At 43.8% G+C, this 17,216-nt stretch overlaps 2 protein-coding genes across 2 annotated transcripts; one reads left to right on the top strand and one right to left on the bottom strand.

The window, feature by feature from the left end:
- Positions 1-3,050: 3,050 nt before the first annotated feature.
- Positions 3,051-9,389, bottom strand: LOC308472751 (uncharacterized protein). The gene is made up of 3 exons (XM_080997839.1): positions 7,868-9,389; positions 6,719-6,888; positions 3,051-3,586 (listed from the first exon to the last, which is right to left on the bottom strand). The coding sequence occupies exons 1-3, from the start codon at positions 7,900-7,902 to the stop codon at positions 3,486-3,488; spliced, it is 306 nt and encodes a 101-aa protein (XP_080853965.1). The 5' UTR covers positions 7,903-9,389; the 3' UTR covers positions 3,051-3,485.
- Positions 9,390-10,717: 1,328 nt separating this feature from the next.
- Positions 10,718-14,145, top strand: TBCC (tubulin folding cofactor C). The gene has a single exon (XM_080998254.1). It carries the CDS (start codon positions 11,731-11,733, stop codon positions 12,745-12,747), a length of 1,017 nt encoding a protein of 338 aa, XP_080854380.1. The 5' UTR covers positions 10,718-11,730; the 3' UTR covers positions 12,748-14,145.
- The last annotated feature ends 3,071 nt before the right edge of the window (positions 14,146-17,216 follow it).

Raw genomic sequence — 17,216 nt, 5'->3', positions numbered from 1 at the left:
GCATGGATCCATCAAATCTAAAACCACCTAATTCTGACATGCCCACACAAGTGGAATCAGTGTTAATTTCATCCTGCTGTCATCAGTGGGGGAGGAGGAAGAGGAAGGGACCCCCTACCTTCCCATCCTGGCCATAGTGAAATGGCAGGACAATGGATACCATGGCTTCTGCACCCATGGGTTACTCTGCCTAAGAGTGGAACTTTGGAAGACGATCAAGTGTCTGAATGCACTTAAATCAATTGATGGATATGTAGGAAGGTAGAATTGTCATCCCATCTTATCCTTCCTGTATCTTTACTCTGCTGAGAAGCCCACTCTGTCAGGTTCCTCCCTCCATCAACTGTCACCTGGCAGCTACCATTCCATCAGGCTGCAGGACAGGGAGAGATGTGAACAGTGCTGGTCCAGCCACTGGACAGAGTGAGGCAGCAGATGCTGAGGGATGACAGCAAAACATTGGAGGTGTCTCAAGGTGTCTACCCTGTGCCCCTAAGATAGCCTGCTGTCAGTGAATACTTGTTCATGGCCAACTAGATTTGTATAAAGTGTATTTGCTGTTCTTGGTACAAGTGGGTTCAGTATGACTTCAGTATGACTTTGTATTTTAAGTTAATAGGTTTGGTTTATACTAGCACTGGTTTTCTGTTTACATATGTGAGTTTGAGAGGTGTGATATTCAATTGGTTATTCTGAAGTGCATTTCTTTGTGTTTAAAAGTTTTCAAGATGTTCCAGTTTAAAAAAAATGATACATAATGTATTCCTTTTTATATGTTTTGGATTTCCCAGCAGAATCAAAACTTTTTCCAAAATGCTCTGGGAATGAACAACTATAATACACATTTTAGGGCACTTTGGAAAACCATCTCTTCTCTTCTCTTCTCTTCTCTTCTCTTCTCTTCTCTTCTCTTCTCTTTTCTTGCATCCAGTGCTATCTCTTCCTTGTTTTGGTTATGGTGAGAAGCAGCTAAGAGATCTGCAACTTTTGGCTTTTCTTTTCCTTGACCTATTTCCATTGGTCTGTAAGAACTTTGTAACTAAGAACTAGTGTCTTGATTTTTTCCCCCTCCTCCCAATCTCTTTTCCTCTCAAGTTGTGTCCACAAAACTGAGGGCAGGGAGTGTCCCGTTACGGATTTTTGTAAGACACTCCAGAAACCTCTTGTGCTGAAGAGTAAATGCAGTTCCCCTGTTTAGGCAAATGTCCAAAAATTCTGTCATGGGTCTCCAATCCATATTTCAGAGTAACACTTAAGGTTTGGATGAAAGGTCTGGCACCAGCCCAGCCTTTGCTTTACCAACCTAATAGTTCATTCCTTCATGGAGTGCAACAGTTTAAGGGATGGAAAGGCAAGGAACAGTACAGACCATGTCAGTTCTATACAAGTGTGGGTCCCAAGAGTGAAGTAACTTTGCAGGAGGCACTGGATATGTTAGGTAACAACTGTCTCGATATTAAGCAAATACAGTAAGTTCCTTTACCACAAAGACAAAGCATAAAAACACAGGCCATGAGAACTTTGAAGGAATTATGTTAGTAGCAAATGTGAACTCTAAAAGACAAATTTCCAAAATTTGCCATCTGTTAATGACTCTGGACATGGAAAACTTACAAGATATGTTGAGATTGAGACCTAGGCAGAGTTGAGTGATACAGCTTTGGAAAAAAACATGGAATAGTAAATCAGTTTGCTTGATGTCAGCACAAGTAAAGGAAACAGTACTTAAAATCATATTTTGCAGGCATCTCACATTGGTTAAATTATGCTGCATCTCCCAGTCAAATTCTCAGAAATGCTGGATGTGGGCAAGAATAGGGCACATACATCCAGATGTGGTGGAATTGCCCTCAAGTGGCAATCTTCTGAAGTGAGGTGTTGCCCATGAGTCATAAAGCAGTGTGCTCAACACACACGCCTGGTAGACCTTCATCTTAATCTTGGCCATTAGCATCACACTCTCCCATACCCATTTGGAGAAGTGAGCCATTGACATGGCTGCCTTGCCAATACGCTTGTCCAGCTTAGTGCTGATGAAACTCAGGTAGACAAAATCATCTACCACCTCACCAATGATGCTTGGAGTGGTAGCAACATCCTGACCAGGTGGTTCATCTTCATCAGGCTGATGGCCAAACTCTCTTCAGGTTTGGGCAAAATGGTTGGTGAGCTTCTAGAGTTTTCTTGGAGTGTGCTGTCAAGGCTGCATCATCTGTGAAGAGCATCTCTTCGATAGAGAGAGCAGAGCCTCTGAAGGTAGGGATGCAAGGTATATGAGCTTGTGGTACTCCTAACACCAAGAAATACTTTACATTGGAGATGCATGACTACTTTTTTTGGAACTTGGGGTTGTATCCAACCAAGTTATACTCAGAGGAGACCCACTGAATTTAATGAACTGGAATAGGGCTTCCATACATCTGGAATTTCCCGGACATATCCAGGATTTGTCCTCCGAAAATAGCATCTGGGCAGAATTTTCAGAAATCAGTTTAAAAAGCTGGACAATTTTGAGCATATTTCACTTTTTGAAATACTGTATGGCAACCCTAAACTGGAAGGAAGAATTCAACAACATGCCAAGGCTGTTGATTCAACATCACCGGTCAGAATGAGCATTTTGGCTTGCCAGACAGAACAATTACCGGTATCCTGATCCCTCACTCTTCTCCCTCAGCACACTGTTCTCCTGACTCCTCCCACAGTCCACTTCATGGAGCCACACAGGAGGGAGAGAGGAAAAACCCCAATATGCAAGCAAAGTCTTTGCGCAGGGTTTCCACTGATGAGCCTCATTTAGTTAAATCCGATCCAGAGTTTGTCATATTCATTCTTTTCAATGGGTCTACTCTGAATAGGAGTAATAGTGAATAAAAACCCTCTGTTGCTGTCCACTAAGGAGCCTCTGAAGAGAGACAGAATAATAAGATGAAATTGTATGTTGTTTCCCATTTAATTTTACTTACCTTTGTTATAAATTCTGGGGATTTCTATCATGTGGGTTTTTTATTATTTGAAGCCTCGTCTTTTACAAAATTAATAAAGATTAATTATTTTTTAAAAGAGTAGAGTAAATGCTACAAACAAACATGCTTAGTCTATATTGTTTCCTCTCCTTGTGGAAGGGCTTATAAAAATCCTTCCTGACACTTTCTTCATCAACCATCCTGTTGGTTTTCCTGGAAGTCTCCACTGCTTTTCATACCAGTGATGATAGTTTTCTTCTGGCTTGTATTTTTGGAATGGGAATTGGGAGCATGGTGTTAAGGTGGCTCTGGGCCATCCTACTCAGAGTAGACCCACTGAAATTAATGGACCCGACTAATTTAGGACTATTAATCTCAATTAGTCTAATGTGAGTCGTACTTAGTTGGAAATGACCTTGTATGTTGCACAGATGCCCCTCTTCTTTACATGATTGTCTTCCATGCACTCTAGAATAGCCTAGGAACCCTAGGACAAAAGTGGCAACCCAACAGAGGTACTCATCTGTCACTATTGCTGTTGCAGGCTTCCCTTGTGGTTGGAATGACAAAGGGTAGAGAGTTTTCTTGCCTCTTCAAATTCTCAATGGCTGACTGGTTGCCTGGGGAAAGATAAGGACAACATACAGATAATAATGCACTAAGGGTAGCAGCTGCAACCAAAGTTCCTGTGAATGGCCACATGATGAAAATAAATGATTAGGAAAGGATGCCAGCTCTGAGGTGTCTTGCCATTCCCCATGTGTCAGCTAGGCTCCCCGACCAATAAATGTGATCTCAGATCTTAGGCCCCCTGGGATCTGCATCTTGTGTGGTGTCACCAGTTGGAAGAGATTATATTGCCATTAAGACAATGTTTCCTCAATTTAACAGTGATCAGGACACAGGTTCAGAGCTCAGACCTGACTACTGAAGGCCATTGTGCCTGAGGCCGTTGGACAGGAGCCCCCAGAGAAACCTCCCTCTGGCCCTCTAGGGCCAACAAAGCCACAGCCCAGACCCTCATGGGCATTTTCCCCTGAGCCCGGAGAACCAGATGTGTCTCTTCTCACATCACCAGTCCAGGAGTGCACCAAGTAGAAGCTATGGAAGAAGAATGGCACCTGTTTTCAGGCCAGATGGTTGGCCTTTTAAGGCTCTGAAATTATCTATGGGAGATAGAGTCTGGAGGAGGCAATCTGCAGACAGGGGCTAAAAAGCAATACAGTGGTACCTCAGGTTAAGTACTTAATTCGTTCTGGAGGTCCGTACTTAACCTGAAACTGTTCTTAACCTGAAGCACCACTTTAGCTAATGGGGCCTCCTGCTGCTGCCGCGCCGCCGGAGCACGATTTCTGTTCTCATCCTGAAGCAAAGTTCTTAACCTGAAGCACTATTTCTGGGTTAGCAGAGTGTGTAACCTGAAGTGTATGTAACCCGAGGTACCACTGTAGTCTGCTCTCAACATTTGCTGGAGTAAGTTGCTCACATGGGCCTCCAAACTTGCCTTTTTCACTGTGGAATCTGGCATTAGTCCAGAACACACACATTCAGTGGAGGAATCTGCATCAGAACTCTTGCTGCTAGCTACAAATTGTTTTCCTGTCACATAGCCACTTCTCCCCATGTAAGCCCACCCACCAACTGTGCTCTAGTTAGACAGTCAGTCCTGCTGACTATATGACCTATATAACAGGTTTAGATGGCATTAGCTACAGCTAAGTCTTCCTGAAGCTATTACAAAACTTTGGAACCACTCTCTGGGAAGGGGTCAGGAAAGTTTCTGCACTAATTAGTTACTACAATCACACTCAAATCTGTTATTATTATTATTTTTAAAAAAAAGATTTCAGAGACAGCAGCTTCTTGAAAGCCACCCATTGGTCAGAACACTACGGTGGCAGCATCATTCTCAATATGCTTTCCAACTAAACTGGACACAATGATAATTTTCTAGATACCATAATCTCCACTTCATCGTTGTCTACACCAAAGTTTATCAAACAGACGGCCTCAAACAGTGTTACAGTCTGCCCACTGTCTCCCTGCTTGCTGGCCCTATGCCCTAGCTGTGCTCTAACCATTTGGTTAGATCCATGCCAGTACCAGCAACTTATTTACATACTGAGTAAGGCTTTTGACAAAGTCCCCCATGATATTCTCGCAAGGAAGCTGGTAAAATGTGGGTTGAATGAAGTAACTGTTAGGTGTATTTGTAGCTGGTTGACTGATCAAACCCAAAGCATACTCATTCATGGTTCCTTGTCATCCTGGAAAAACATGGCAAGTGGGGTGCCACAGGGTTCTATCTCCTGGGCTTGTTAAACATGACTTGGCTAAGGGAATTGAGGGGATGCTCATCAAATTTGCAGATGACACCAAACTGGGAGGGGTAGCTAATGTCACAGAAGACAGAATCACAATTCAAAATGACCTTAATGGATTGGAGAACTGGGTGCAAGCTAACAAAATGAATTTCAATAGGGACAAATGTAAGGTTCTGCACTTAGGCAGGAAGAACCAGATGCACAAATATAGGATGGGGGATACCTGGCTTACTAGCAGTACTTGTGAAAAAGATCTAGGGGTCTTGGTGGACCACAAGCTTAACATGAATTAACAAACAGTGTGATGAAGCAGCAAAAAAAGCTAATGCTATTCTAGGCTGCATCACCATAAGTATAGTGTCCAAATCAAGGGAAGTAATAGTACCGCTCTATTCTGCCTTAGTCAGAACACACTTGGAATACTGTGTCCAATTCTGGGCTCCACAATTTAAGAAGGATGTTGACAAGATGGAACGTGTGCAGAGGAGGGCAACCAAGATGATCAAGAGTCTGGAAACTAAGCCTTATGAGGAGCGCTTGAAGGAGCTGGGTATATTGAAATGGATCAGAGGAGACTGAGAGGAGATATGATAGCCATCTTCAAATATTTTAAGGGTTGTCACATGGAGGAGGGAGCATGCTTGTTTTATCCTGCCCTGGAGGGTAGGAATAGAACCAATGGCTTCAAGTTACAAAAAAGGAGATTCCAACTAAACATTTGGGGGGAAACTTTCTGACAGTAAGAGCTGTTCAGCAGTGGAACAGGCTGTACTCTCCTTCCTTGGAGGTTTTTAAACAGAGGTTGGATGGCCATCTGTCATGGATGCTGTAGCTGAGATTCCTGCATTGCAGGGGGTTGGACTAGATGACCCTGGGGTCCCTTCCAACTCTAAGATTCTATGAGTAAAGGTGGTTGACAGAGAAATTCAGGGGGACAGGAAGATATGTCTCCCCACTCTGAGGAGAAAGGTGGTGTTGAAAGAAATAAGAAATAAAAGGTTAATAGTTAATTGTTGTTGTTGTTTAGTCATTTAATCATGTCCGACTCTTCGTGACCCCATGGACCAGAGCACGCCAGGCACTCCTGTCTTCCAGTGCCTCCTGCAGTTTGGTTAAACTCATGTTAGTAGCTTTGAGAACACTTCTCCTTGTGCCCTCCATCTTTCCCAACATCAGGGTCTTTTCCAGGGAGTTTTCTCTTCTCATGAGGTGGCCAAAGTATTGGAGCCTCAGCTTCAGGATCTGTCCTTCCAGTGAGCACTCAGGGCTGATTTCCTTCTGTGACTTTACAAAGGGGTACCTGAATGATACTTGCCATTGCAAATATGTGTTTATCCCTGGAGGAGCCAGTGTGGTTTGATGGTTACAGTGTTGGAGACCAACCTGGGAGATCAAGGTTCAATTTTTATTTCAACAAAATTTGTATACCTCTTAAGTCCAAATAAAACTTGCAAGTGCGTATAAAATATGCATTAAATCCCAAATCAGCCATGAAGCTCACTGGGTAACCTTGGGCCAGTCTCTGTCTCTCAGCTATCTCACAGCGATGTGTTGAGGACAAATTGGGAAGTGAAAGAACTATGATGCCACCTTGAGCTCTGTGAAGAAAAGGAGAGATATAAATGGAATAAATAAATAAATAATCACTCACTCTTTACATGCTTATTTTTATTAGTTCTTAAAATTACAAAAGAAAGAGATGAGTTATTGCAGATATTACCATCAATATTCAAACAAAAGAAAACAATGCCATCTGACAACATAACCATCAAAAGTTTCATTCCAAAAGGAAATTAAAATTGCCCAGTCAATACATTATCTCTTGCCTGGATGGAATATGTTAATTTATTGTCATGTCCAATATTTTAAAAATATTCTGACCAGAGGCAGTAGTCTCCTCCCCCCCATACATTGCAATCAACATTTTCACTCCTATCAAAATATTGGTAACTATTTCCACATTAACATATATCCATATATCCTTCTAAACATTTTAAAAGTCAATTTACTGGATTTCTTGGAATTGAGTATCCAGCAATTTGCTTATTATTTTCTAAGGCTTGCCACCAGAAACCTTGAATCTTATAATCTCCTCCATACATGTGTAGGCAATCTGCAAGGGAAGTTACCACACCTCCAGCAATTATTATTAGACAGGTTATATATAGGTTTCAATTTGCAAGGCATCAGATACCACTCATGCAATGTCTTGCAATAGTTTTCTTTCAAATGCATTGACAAAAAGTCAAATCTCTGTGTTTCTTTTCACATTTTCAGGATTCAGCATGCTTCCCAGGCATAAGAAACTCTCCTGATAAAAATCACAATCTTTTCATGTTCTTTTGAAGGCAGACACACAAACCCATTAAGTTGTGAGCACTGAGCCAGCTAAGTGCTATATAATGCACTAAACACTACATTGCCCTTCTACAACCCATCCCCCCCCCCAAAAGCTATTACTTCTTATATGCTGGAAATCAATTACAAGATGGAAATTGAAATCATTTTAGTTATTGTGTGCCTATCACTTTTGCTCCATGATGATTGCAAATCTCTTGCAAAATAAAATGCACTTACAAGCCTTCGTCAGTTTTGTACAGCTTAACATCCATAGCAGTAACTAGTCCAACAGCTCCTCTTGCTTGCAGGCCCCAGAATACTTAAACCCTGGTGAAATATTGCAAAACAAGCCATCCAGGTACAATGCAATTCCCTTGCTAGCTTTCCCTCCTTTACAATCTTTTCCTCTTAGGATTTCCAAAGGTTGGTATTACTACATGTGGGGCTGGAAAACTCCCTAACGTCTAATACTGTAATTTTACATCTGACATAAAAGCCAAACAGAGACTATCTCTAGACAGAAGATTATAGCTTACAACAGTTCAGTCAAATTCAGACAGTCACTCCTCACTGTGAGTATAAGGCTGAGCCACGTTTCTACGCATGTGATCCATTATAGCAGAGTGGAGGAAAACTGGTATTTTTCTGCTAAGGCTTCAATCCTATTCACATTTGTCTGGGAGTATATTGAACTCAGTGGGACTTACCTCTGACTAAAAATATGATGGGGGGAAATACATAAAGCCCATCACACACACCCCCAGGGTATATCACACCCTGAAATTCATGGATGGCATCTAAAATTTTGAAATAATACCAAAAGCTTTAATTGATTAGTTTATACTTAACATTAAGCTAGTGCATATTGGTATATTTATTTATTCTAAAAATTAAGCTAGTCACACTGCAATCCTGTGCACACTTACCTGAGAATTAAAGCCATTGAACGTATTGGGACTGCTAAACAAACATGCATAGGACTGTGTTGATTAAGTTTTTAAATTGGATTTTTGATCAGCTATCCCTTTTGACTGGTTCCCTGGCTTATCAGTGGCCCTCAAGATGTTGTTGGACTCAAACTCCCATTAGTTGCAGTTGGTATAGCATATGGCCCGAGATGAGACATGGGAGTCCTACAACAACTGGAGGAAGATAGGTTTCCCATCTCTAGTCTATAATCTGCCCCCAAGGTTTGCAAATTCCTCCAAACCGAGCAGCTTCAAGATAGGCAGTTGTGTTTATAGAGTACCAGTTGATGACCCATCCGATTCTAAATAATGGTTCCCAATAATGATCTTTGTAAGTATGACCACAGATTCATACAAACTGTTGCCACAAAGTGGCAATTGTAACCAATAATGCTTTGTTCAGGCATTTCTTCTTGCAAAGGATTGCTTAAGCATCATTCTGCATCAGTAACTCCCATACATAAGAAGCAACGCTGGAGCTTTATTCAAGCAGCAGACTTAGAATGTGTCTCCAAAGCATGGTTCACACATGCACACGCATCACACAAAGGATCCTGCATGTCTGAACCAGGCATCATAGATTAAACAGTGCAGAGGATGCTTTCAAATCACCTCACACACAATTGTTTTTCAGTGTAGTTAACACATTCAGCAGTGAATTCTTAAGGAAGTACTGTAATCAAGTTATAGGAAATCAAACACAGCAGGTGGTGGTGCATGGTCAGTCTTCTTAGCTAGTAGAGGAATGAGACTGTGGTTTTATAATTGTTGGAAGACGCCCAAAGTGGCTGAGGCAATCCAGTCAGATGGGTGGCATATCAATAGTAAATAATAATAATAATTATTATTATTATTATTATTATTACAGTATTAGCATGCTAATTAGTCACGGGCTGCCCATAATTATTTTTCCCTCTAAATCCCCTTTTCCTTTTCAAAGCCCCAAAACAGGGACTATCTTATAATGGTGTTTGCATTTGTAAGCTTCTTTGAGAGCCCTTTTTTCAGCATAAACGTGAGTGAAAACCTATTTCTAACACCTTCCATGGCAGGCACAGATGGTGAGGAATGAGTAGTAATTTCCACATGAATGTGTTTAAGATATGGTTACCAAAGGTCCCCATTTCCCAGGGACAGTCCCCAGATTTACAAATCTGTCCCTGGACAAAATCCATCCCCGGAATGTCCCCCATTTCATTTAATGTTCCTGGATTTATATTTCAAGTGTTGTAGATTTATTAGTAGGCAATGAATGTTGCGTGATTGGTTCAACAGCACAAGACACATCATATGGGGACATATGAGGCAAAATGGTGGGTGCCACGGCAGCGAGCAGCTCCTGAAGCCAACCAGAGCCAACTGCGCTACCATGCTGGTTCTGGGCTGTTGAGACTGCCGCCGCTGCTGCTGCTGAGGGAAAACCGGGGATGCCCAGCACGTCAACTGGGGGAACCACTGACCCCTCCCCTGCAACCCAAATTGAGCTGGGTGCAAAAGCATCTGGCCAGCCAGCTGACTGCCCAGCAGTGCAAGGAAAACCCCGGAGCTGGCACAGGGAGAAGGAGGAGAGGCGAAGGAGATGGAAGAGGGAGAAAGAGGAAGGAGAAAAAAGAAGGGAGCCCCAACCTTGCCGCGCCACTGAGGAGAGGTAGGAGAGCACCGGGAGGGCAAGGACACATGGTTGAGCCCAGGCCTGACCCAAGCCTACTCCAAGGTGGCTAGTGCTCCAAGAGAGCAGACCAGGGCCCAGAGGAAGGCCGCGCAACAGAGGAGACCACAGAAGAGAAGATATTACTTCTGTTTTTTTAAAAAAATAAATAAATAAAATTTTAATAACTTTTTTTTGTCTTTTCAAAAAAAAGTGTCCCCAGATTCTTTGAAAAAAATCTGGTAACCTTAAGAAAACTAGGATATAACTTTTCTGGGACTTTCCATCACCTCCCATTGCTATGGGTTAAGAACCTAGGGAGTTGTCTTGGGTCCATCTAGATGAATATTTGCCAAACTGGTACACTTCAGATGTGTTGCACTATAGGTTCTATTGGTGCCGGGCAGCAGTTGGACAAGGCTGGCCTAGTGTTTGGCAGCTGTTCTCTGGGGTTTCAGAAAAAGGATTTCCCCTACTGGACCTGGAAATACCAAAAATGGAACATGGGACCTTCCGCATCAAAGCATATGCTCTAACACAAAACCAGTGGATGAGGGCAATGTCATCTTTCAATCGTTTACAGGGGCCTAAACTTTTTTCAAAGAGGGCCAGATTTGATGACGCTTGATGAGTTGTTTTTAGGACTGAAGTTGCTGAGCTTTTTTTAGGATTTTACCCTGGGACATATGCTGCCACGGGGCCAGATCAATTTGACCGGCTATGGACTTTGAACATCTAGTGAATTATTTGCACCAAAATCTCACCTAGTGTTTTTATTATACTGAAGGAAAACAGCTGTTTCATCTTCCTTCTTTTTTAAAAATGTACTGCATTCCTCCACAACCCTCTGCATCTTTATTCAGACATGATAATTAAATGTGTGAGGGAACACAACCTTTTGTTTCCGGACAAACAGCGAACTACAAAATGTATGGACCTTTCGAGTGCTTTTGCGGCAACATCTATTACTCTAGAATCCATTTCTGAACACAGCAGCGCATGATAAATCGCTGGAGCTTAAAGACAGGCTCAATAATTTGCAGTGGGGCAGGCATGCGATTTTCTTTGGTTGCAAATGCAACACCGAAGAGTCCCTTAAAGACTAGCAAACACTGCACGCTTAACAAGCAGGAGCCGAAGTTTACAAGACCCCCTTCCCCGCAAATCCCTCTCTCCTCTTCCGTCCAAAGAGCGCTCGACTTCCTCCAGCCCCGGCCACACCCAGCGGTGTTTTGTTTCGCTCCTTCCACCCTCCCTGAGGAGCAGCCGGATGCGCCGGGCGCTGAGCATTCATTATTGCTACATCCTCCTCGGCCTACTTTTACTAGCACCGCCGGCGCGGCGCCTTTAAGAAACGAAGCTGGCCACGCCCACCCCTTGAGGCCTCCCCAACCAATCGCGAGCAAGGCCGGGCTTAGGGGCCCAATCGGCGCCGCCTTTAGTGCGAGGCGCTCGAAGCCGGTCCCTGAGGCGGAGGAAGCAAAATGGAGGCTGCTCCTGAGAGGAACGGGGTGTCTTTCGCCGGCGGTGGCGGTGGCTTCGCCCCCGAGGTCCCCGAGAGACTCCAGCAGCGGGAAGCGGAGAGGAAGGAGGAGGCCGGCCGGCGGCGCCGCGAGAAAGAGTCTCTGGCGGTGCGGGAGGAGCAGAGCGACTACTTCGCCGCCGCCTTCGCTCGGGAGCGGGCGGCCGCCGAGGCCTTGCTGGAGCCGGAGCGGGACGCCGAGGCCGTGTCGGAGGCGGCGCGGCGGCTGCAGGAGCTGCAGCGGCTGCTGACGGACTCGGTGCGCTTCCTGGCCCCCTACGAGGTGCGCCAGGCGCAGGCGGCGCTGGGGAGGCTCCAGGACGCGCTGGCCGAGCGGCGCCTCCAGCTGCAGCCCAAGAAGCGCTTCGCCTTCAAGAAGGGCCTCAGGAAGGAGGCCCAGGAGGCGCCGGCGCCGCCGCCGCCAGTGCCTTCGACGCAGGAGGGTCAGCCAAGCCGGGCGGAGAAGGAGGAGGAGGAGGAACCCGGGTGCGGCTTCAGCCGGGCCGAAGGGCAGGAGCTGGAAATGGGGCCGGCCGAGCTGCTGCAGCGGGACGTGGCGCTTTCGCAGCTGAGCCGCTGCCGGGTGCGGCTGCGGGGCAACCCCAACACGCTGTCGGTGCGCGGCTGCCGGGACTGCACGGTGCTCTGCGGGCCCGTGTCCACGTCGGTGATGGTGGACGGCTGCGACGGCTGCGTCGTGGCCCTGGCCTGCCAGCAGCTCCGCACGCACCTGGCCACCCGGAGCAGCTTCTACGTGCAGGTGACCTGCCGGGCCATGCTGGAGGACTGCAGCGAGGTCCGCTTCGCGCCCTACACGTGGACTTACGAGGGCATCGACGCCGACTTCCAGACTTCCGGGCTCGACAGGAGCAGGAACAACTGGAACCAGGTGGACGACTTCAACTGGCTGGCTAGGAACGAGCCCTCGCCGAACTGGAGCGTGATCCCCGAAAATGAGAGGATCACGGACTGGGATTGAACCCGTGATTGTAGCCCCTTCGCCTCCGCAGAGGGGACTAGATAGTGCCTGCTGCATTCTGGAAACGGCTTACCAAAGGATGCAGTTAGAGATACCAGATTGATGTCCTTTTCTTGTTCCCGGTATTGGTTTAGGCAGTGTAATAATCAGGGGCCAAACACAACGTGGTGGCTCTTTCTACCTAATGAATGGTGCTGACGCCTTCTGTTGTGCGCACTCTGTTATGCTGTGGCTGCCTTAATATTTCTCCAAATTCTGTTATGGTGGTGCTTTCTCATCTCTGCCCCCGCTTTTAAGATGCTAAGATGTGCCATACCACTAAAGTACTCTTGGTTATCTGCCCATTGTGCAGGTTTTAAAAAAGATAGTGCTTTGGATGGTGAAGTGCTTCAGCTCTGTAACACATTAGAACCAGTGCAAGTGTTGAGGAAAGTATAACCTTACCTAATGGCTAAATTGATACTTGTAGTTAAAGCTGAAAAAAACGTTAACAACAATTAGTATACCACATGTCTGCCAAATAAGCTTATTTAGGAATGTGGCACATGTATAACAGAGATACTACAAGTCAGAAGAGGGGTGTCAAACCATCCCTTCAAGTGGCTGCCTAACCTTTTAAACAATTCAAATTATGTTTTATTTCCAGAAGCAAACTTTGGATGGACTTCCATTTCAGTTTCAAATGTCCATAATAGAATATACTTTCGTCTGCTAGAAGACATTGAAGGATTACCTGCACCACCTGCAAAATGTCACCAAAACGTGTTGCTGAATTACGGTGTTTGTAAGCTTTAGCTCACCTTTGCACCTAGAGCTGACAAATACTCTAATCCCGAACAAGTGCATATAATTGGTTTTGGTTTCAATTAACACTGTACCTGCAAGTTTTTGAAAGGCCTGTGACCAGCCAAAAATGTATACGTGCATTAAACAACTAAAGCACATGCTTAATTCTCCCACAAAAATCATTGTGAAATTAAAAGTGCTGAACTCTGGCTATAGTGTGCCCACACGTTTATTGTGCTGTATGCAAGAAAACTACTTTGACAGTAACCATACGAAACTTCATATAGCATTTTGCATGTTTCTGTACAAATATGAAATGGCCTGGACATTTCGAAGTCTTGATGTACTGTCCATGTTATTTCCACAAATGTCATCTTGGATTAAAACAAACTAGTCACTGTTAGAGGTAATGCCTTTGAGCTCAGTATTGTTGGCCTGTCTATAAACTCTGCAAAATTGGTCTTCATTACTGTTTGACTGTAACAAAAATCATTTCCGTTCCTTGTGTTATTTTAGTATTTATATGAAAGTAGTTAAGAACTTACTGGTTTTATAAAATATTGATGGCTTTTCCGTGTTTACAGGATGCTCGGATTAAAAAGTCATAAGTGACTGGTTTCTTGTGAATTTTGTTTTACAAGTGGTACTCTACCTCTTAATATCTCTGTGACACTGGGAGAAGGTTACATAATTCACAGGCCACTTCTCACTCTCCCACAAGCAGGGGGAGAAACCAGAGGTGGCATATCTTGAGGGCTCTACTGCTGGTAGCACTGTGAATTCCAATAATTAATTGGATGTATGGCTCCTAGTACCACACACACCCTAGCAAGCTGTTATAGGTGAGAAGGGATAGTGTTGTTGATCCCTGTTGTGCAGCTTGGATCCAGGAATATATTGTGTGAGCAGAAATGTGCTTGTACAAGACAGCCCTGCCAAATGATTCTAATTTCTTTATCCTGCTGTGAAATGACTACCATTCCAGAAGATCCGTTGACTCTTGAAGCAGCTTTCAGAAGGGGCAAAGAGGGCTGTGGTGTGTGAATGGGGGAGAAACCAGGGAAAGCTCTGTTGTGCAAGTAGAAGGCCTTTCATAGGTTAGAAAGGCACTGTAGCTAGACAACTGACACAGGCAAGCTGAGCAGCAGTCCAGTCCTTACCTCCTACATCAGAACTATTGTTGTTAATTATTAAATTTATATACCACCCTTCATTTGAAGATCACAGGGCAGTTTACAACACAAGAATACAAAATGAAAACACAACATGCATGACATGATAACAAAAAACCCACAATAACCCCCTCCCCACGAACACATTTAAAAGACCTGTTGAAGATCTTTCTTTTCCATCGAGCCTTTTAAGTAGAGATTTTATAAAAATTTAGGTCCCATCTGCACTCTACATTTAAAGCACTATTATACAATGTGAACAGTCATGACATTCCCCCACCCCCAAACACCCTGGGAACTGCAGCCCGGTAAGGCTGCATAGGGCAGTCAGGAGCCCCCAATTCCCCCTCACAGAACTAACATTACCAGAATAGTTTCACAGTCAATCCCTCTCCCCAGGGAATTTTGGAAAATGTAGCTCTGCAAGAAGAGCAGGGGCTTCTAGCAGCCCCCAGCAAGCCGCAGCACTTAGGATTCTGGGGGAAACCATGGCAGCTCAAAGAGGTATGACAATGCCTTGAACTTAGGAAGACTAAACTTCAGGAAGTACTTCCTGATGAAACAAGCTGATCAGTAACTGAGCAGATGGCTTTGGAAGGGGAAAGGACTTTCCATTAAGAGATTTATAAGTGGGGGTGGAATGACCACTTGCATAATGGTGGGCTACAATGCCATTGTCAGGGCAATGTAAAAAACATGTTTTGTTTCATTTTTTAAAAGCAAGTTGATTTTTCACTGAAAATAGTAATGTTTCTGTCCGGGGCTAAAGTGGTTGTCTGTAATTAAACCTCCCTCACTTAAGAGGAAGCTCCCACCTAGAGCCATATCACATACAAAATGTTACTTATTTTAATAATTTCTATACCTCTAAGCTGTGCATGAGAGGGATACATTGTACATAGTTAAATCAGTTAAAAGTAACCATAAATGTTAGCCATACTCAGAGACTGGCATCTACAATGACGGGTTTTGTCATCCTTTATCCGGGTTCCTTCCTGTATGTGTTTATACCATGATTGCTTGGTGCACTTCTGTGTCTCTTGCTCACTGTCTTAATGAAGGCAACAGTTTTAAAAGTACACATAACTGGAAATCTACCGATGTAGCTTAGCACACAATGTATTTTTTAAAAGTGTTTTTACTGAAAGTTTTCAACATAAAACTAAATTACAAAATGGTAAGAAACCAAGAAATGAGAAGAGAAATGAAAGGGGGGGGGGGAGAGACACAGAGAGAGAGAGGAGGGGAAAAATAACTATAAGGCCCCTTTATCACATTTATATCATATATATCATATCATTTATCCACACAAAGAAAGGCAGACCCTCCTAGCTCCCACCTGGGAGTCTACTTCTTCCAGTCTCCCACCCTGGGAGAACCTTTCTACCCTGTCTTTCCTGCTGGGACCACCTCCCTCCAGCTATTCCCTTTCTCTGTGTGTGCTTAGAACACAATGTACAAATGGGTGTTCCAACTCACTAATTCCATTTTGGAATTGAAAATCTGAAGACGTGACAGTAACTGGGAAAATACTGTAATTTAGAAACATATTTTTTATTGAATATCTGTACTAAGAGAACTTAAAAGTTTGTAGCCAACATTTTTTAGCATTAGTTGATCACATAAATCTTACTGATGTCATGTTTCTTGTAATGTTATTATTTGCTACTAGATTATACAGAGGCATGTTACACCACTTCTGTTTTCTCCTGCTTTCCATGAAGATCTGCGATCAGTCAGAAGGATCTTGCAATATTTTGCTGTACAGAATTTGATGTTTTCTCCTGCTGTTTAAAAAGTTACATTTTCATTTTCATTTTGCGTATGTTAGGTGGATTGCAAAGATTTCCAAAAGCATGGGTTAGGGTCTACTGGGAGCCCACATACGTCTTTCTGTTAAGTAATTCTTATCTACTAGGGTGAATGCAAGAACAAAGATGAGAGAGTCAACATGACTTACAAATTCTTGCACTGAAAATAAAGAAAATAAGGACTTCCCTTGTATTGGCATGTACGCTAGTAAGAAATTACCTATAGCTGGTGCACAGTTCATAATCATACTCATCCACAAATGAGAGTCTTTACAGCTACTGCCATACTGTATTCTGAGTTCTATTTCCACCACCGGAACACCCTGTTGAGATTCTCAAGGTCCATAAAAGACAGTCTTCTTCCTTAAGCAGTGACGTTGGAGCAGAGATTCCCTGCTTAATCTGTGGGGCAACTACATCCCTGGTGTCACACTGCACAAAAGGTTTTCTCTCTTAAAGCCTCAAGTTCTACTCCACTGTTGGCCCAGCCCGATTAGCCTATAAGCTGCTCACAATATCTTTGGGAATTGTTTTTGGTGAGGATCGAAACAGTTTCTCCCATGCTTTTGAACACTTCCAGCTGTGAAAGGTTAGAGGATGGGTATAACTTGTCATCCACGCTTCCTAAAACATAAATTTCAGTTCTCTTAAAAGGTGACCTTAATTCCACCAAAAAAAACCCCACGTAAACCAGAGGGAT

Source organism: Podarcis pityusensis, assembly GCF_964106645.2.
Source record: "Podarcis pityusensis genome assembly, chromosome: 3".
NCBI classification, from domain to species: Eukaryota; Metazoa; Chordata; class Lepidosauria; order Squamata; family Lacertidae; genus Podarcis; species Podarcis pityusensis.
Note: the sequence above shows the minus strand (reverse complement) of the source record. Positions and strands in the feature narration are given on the sequence as shown.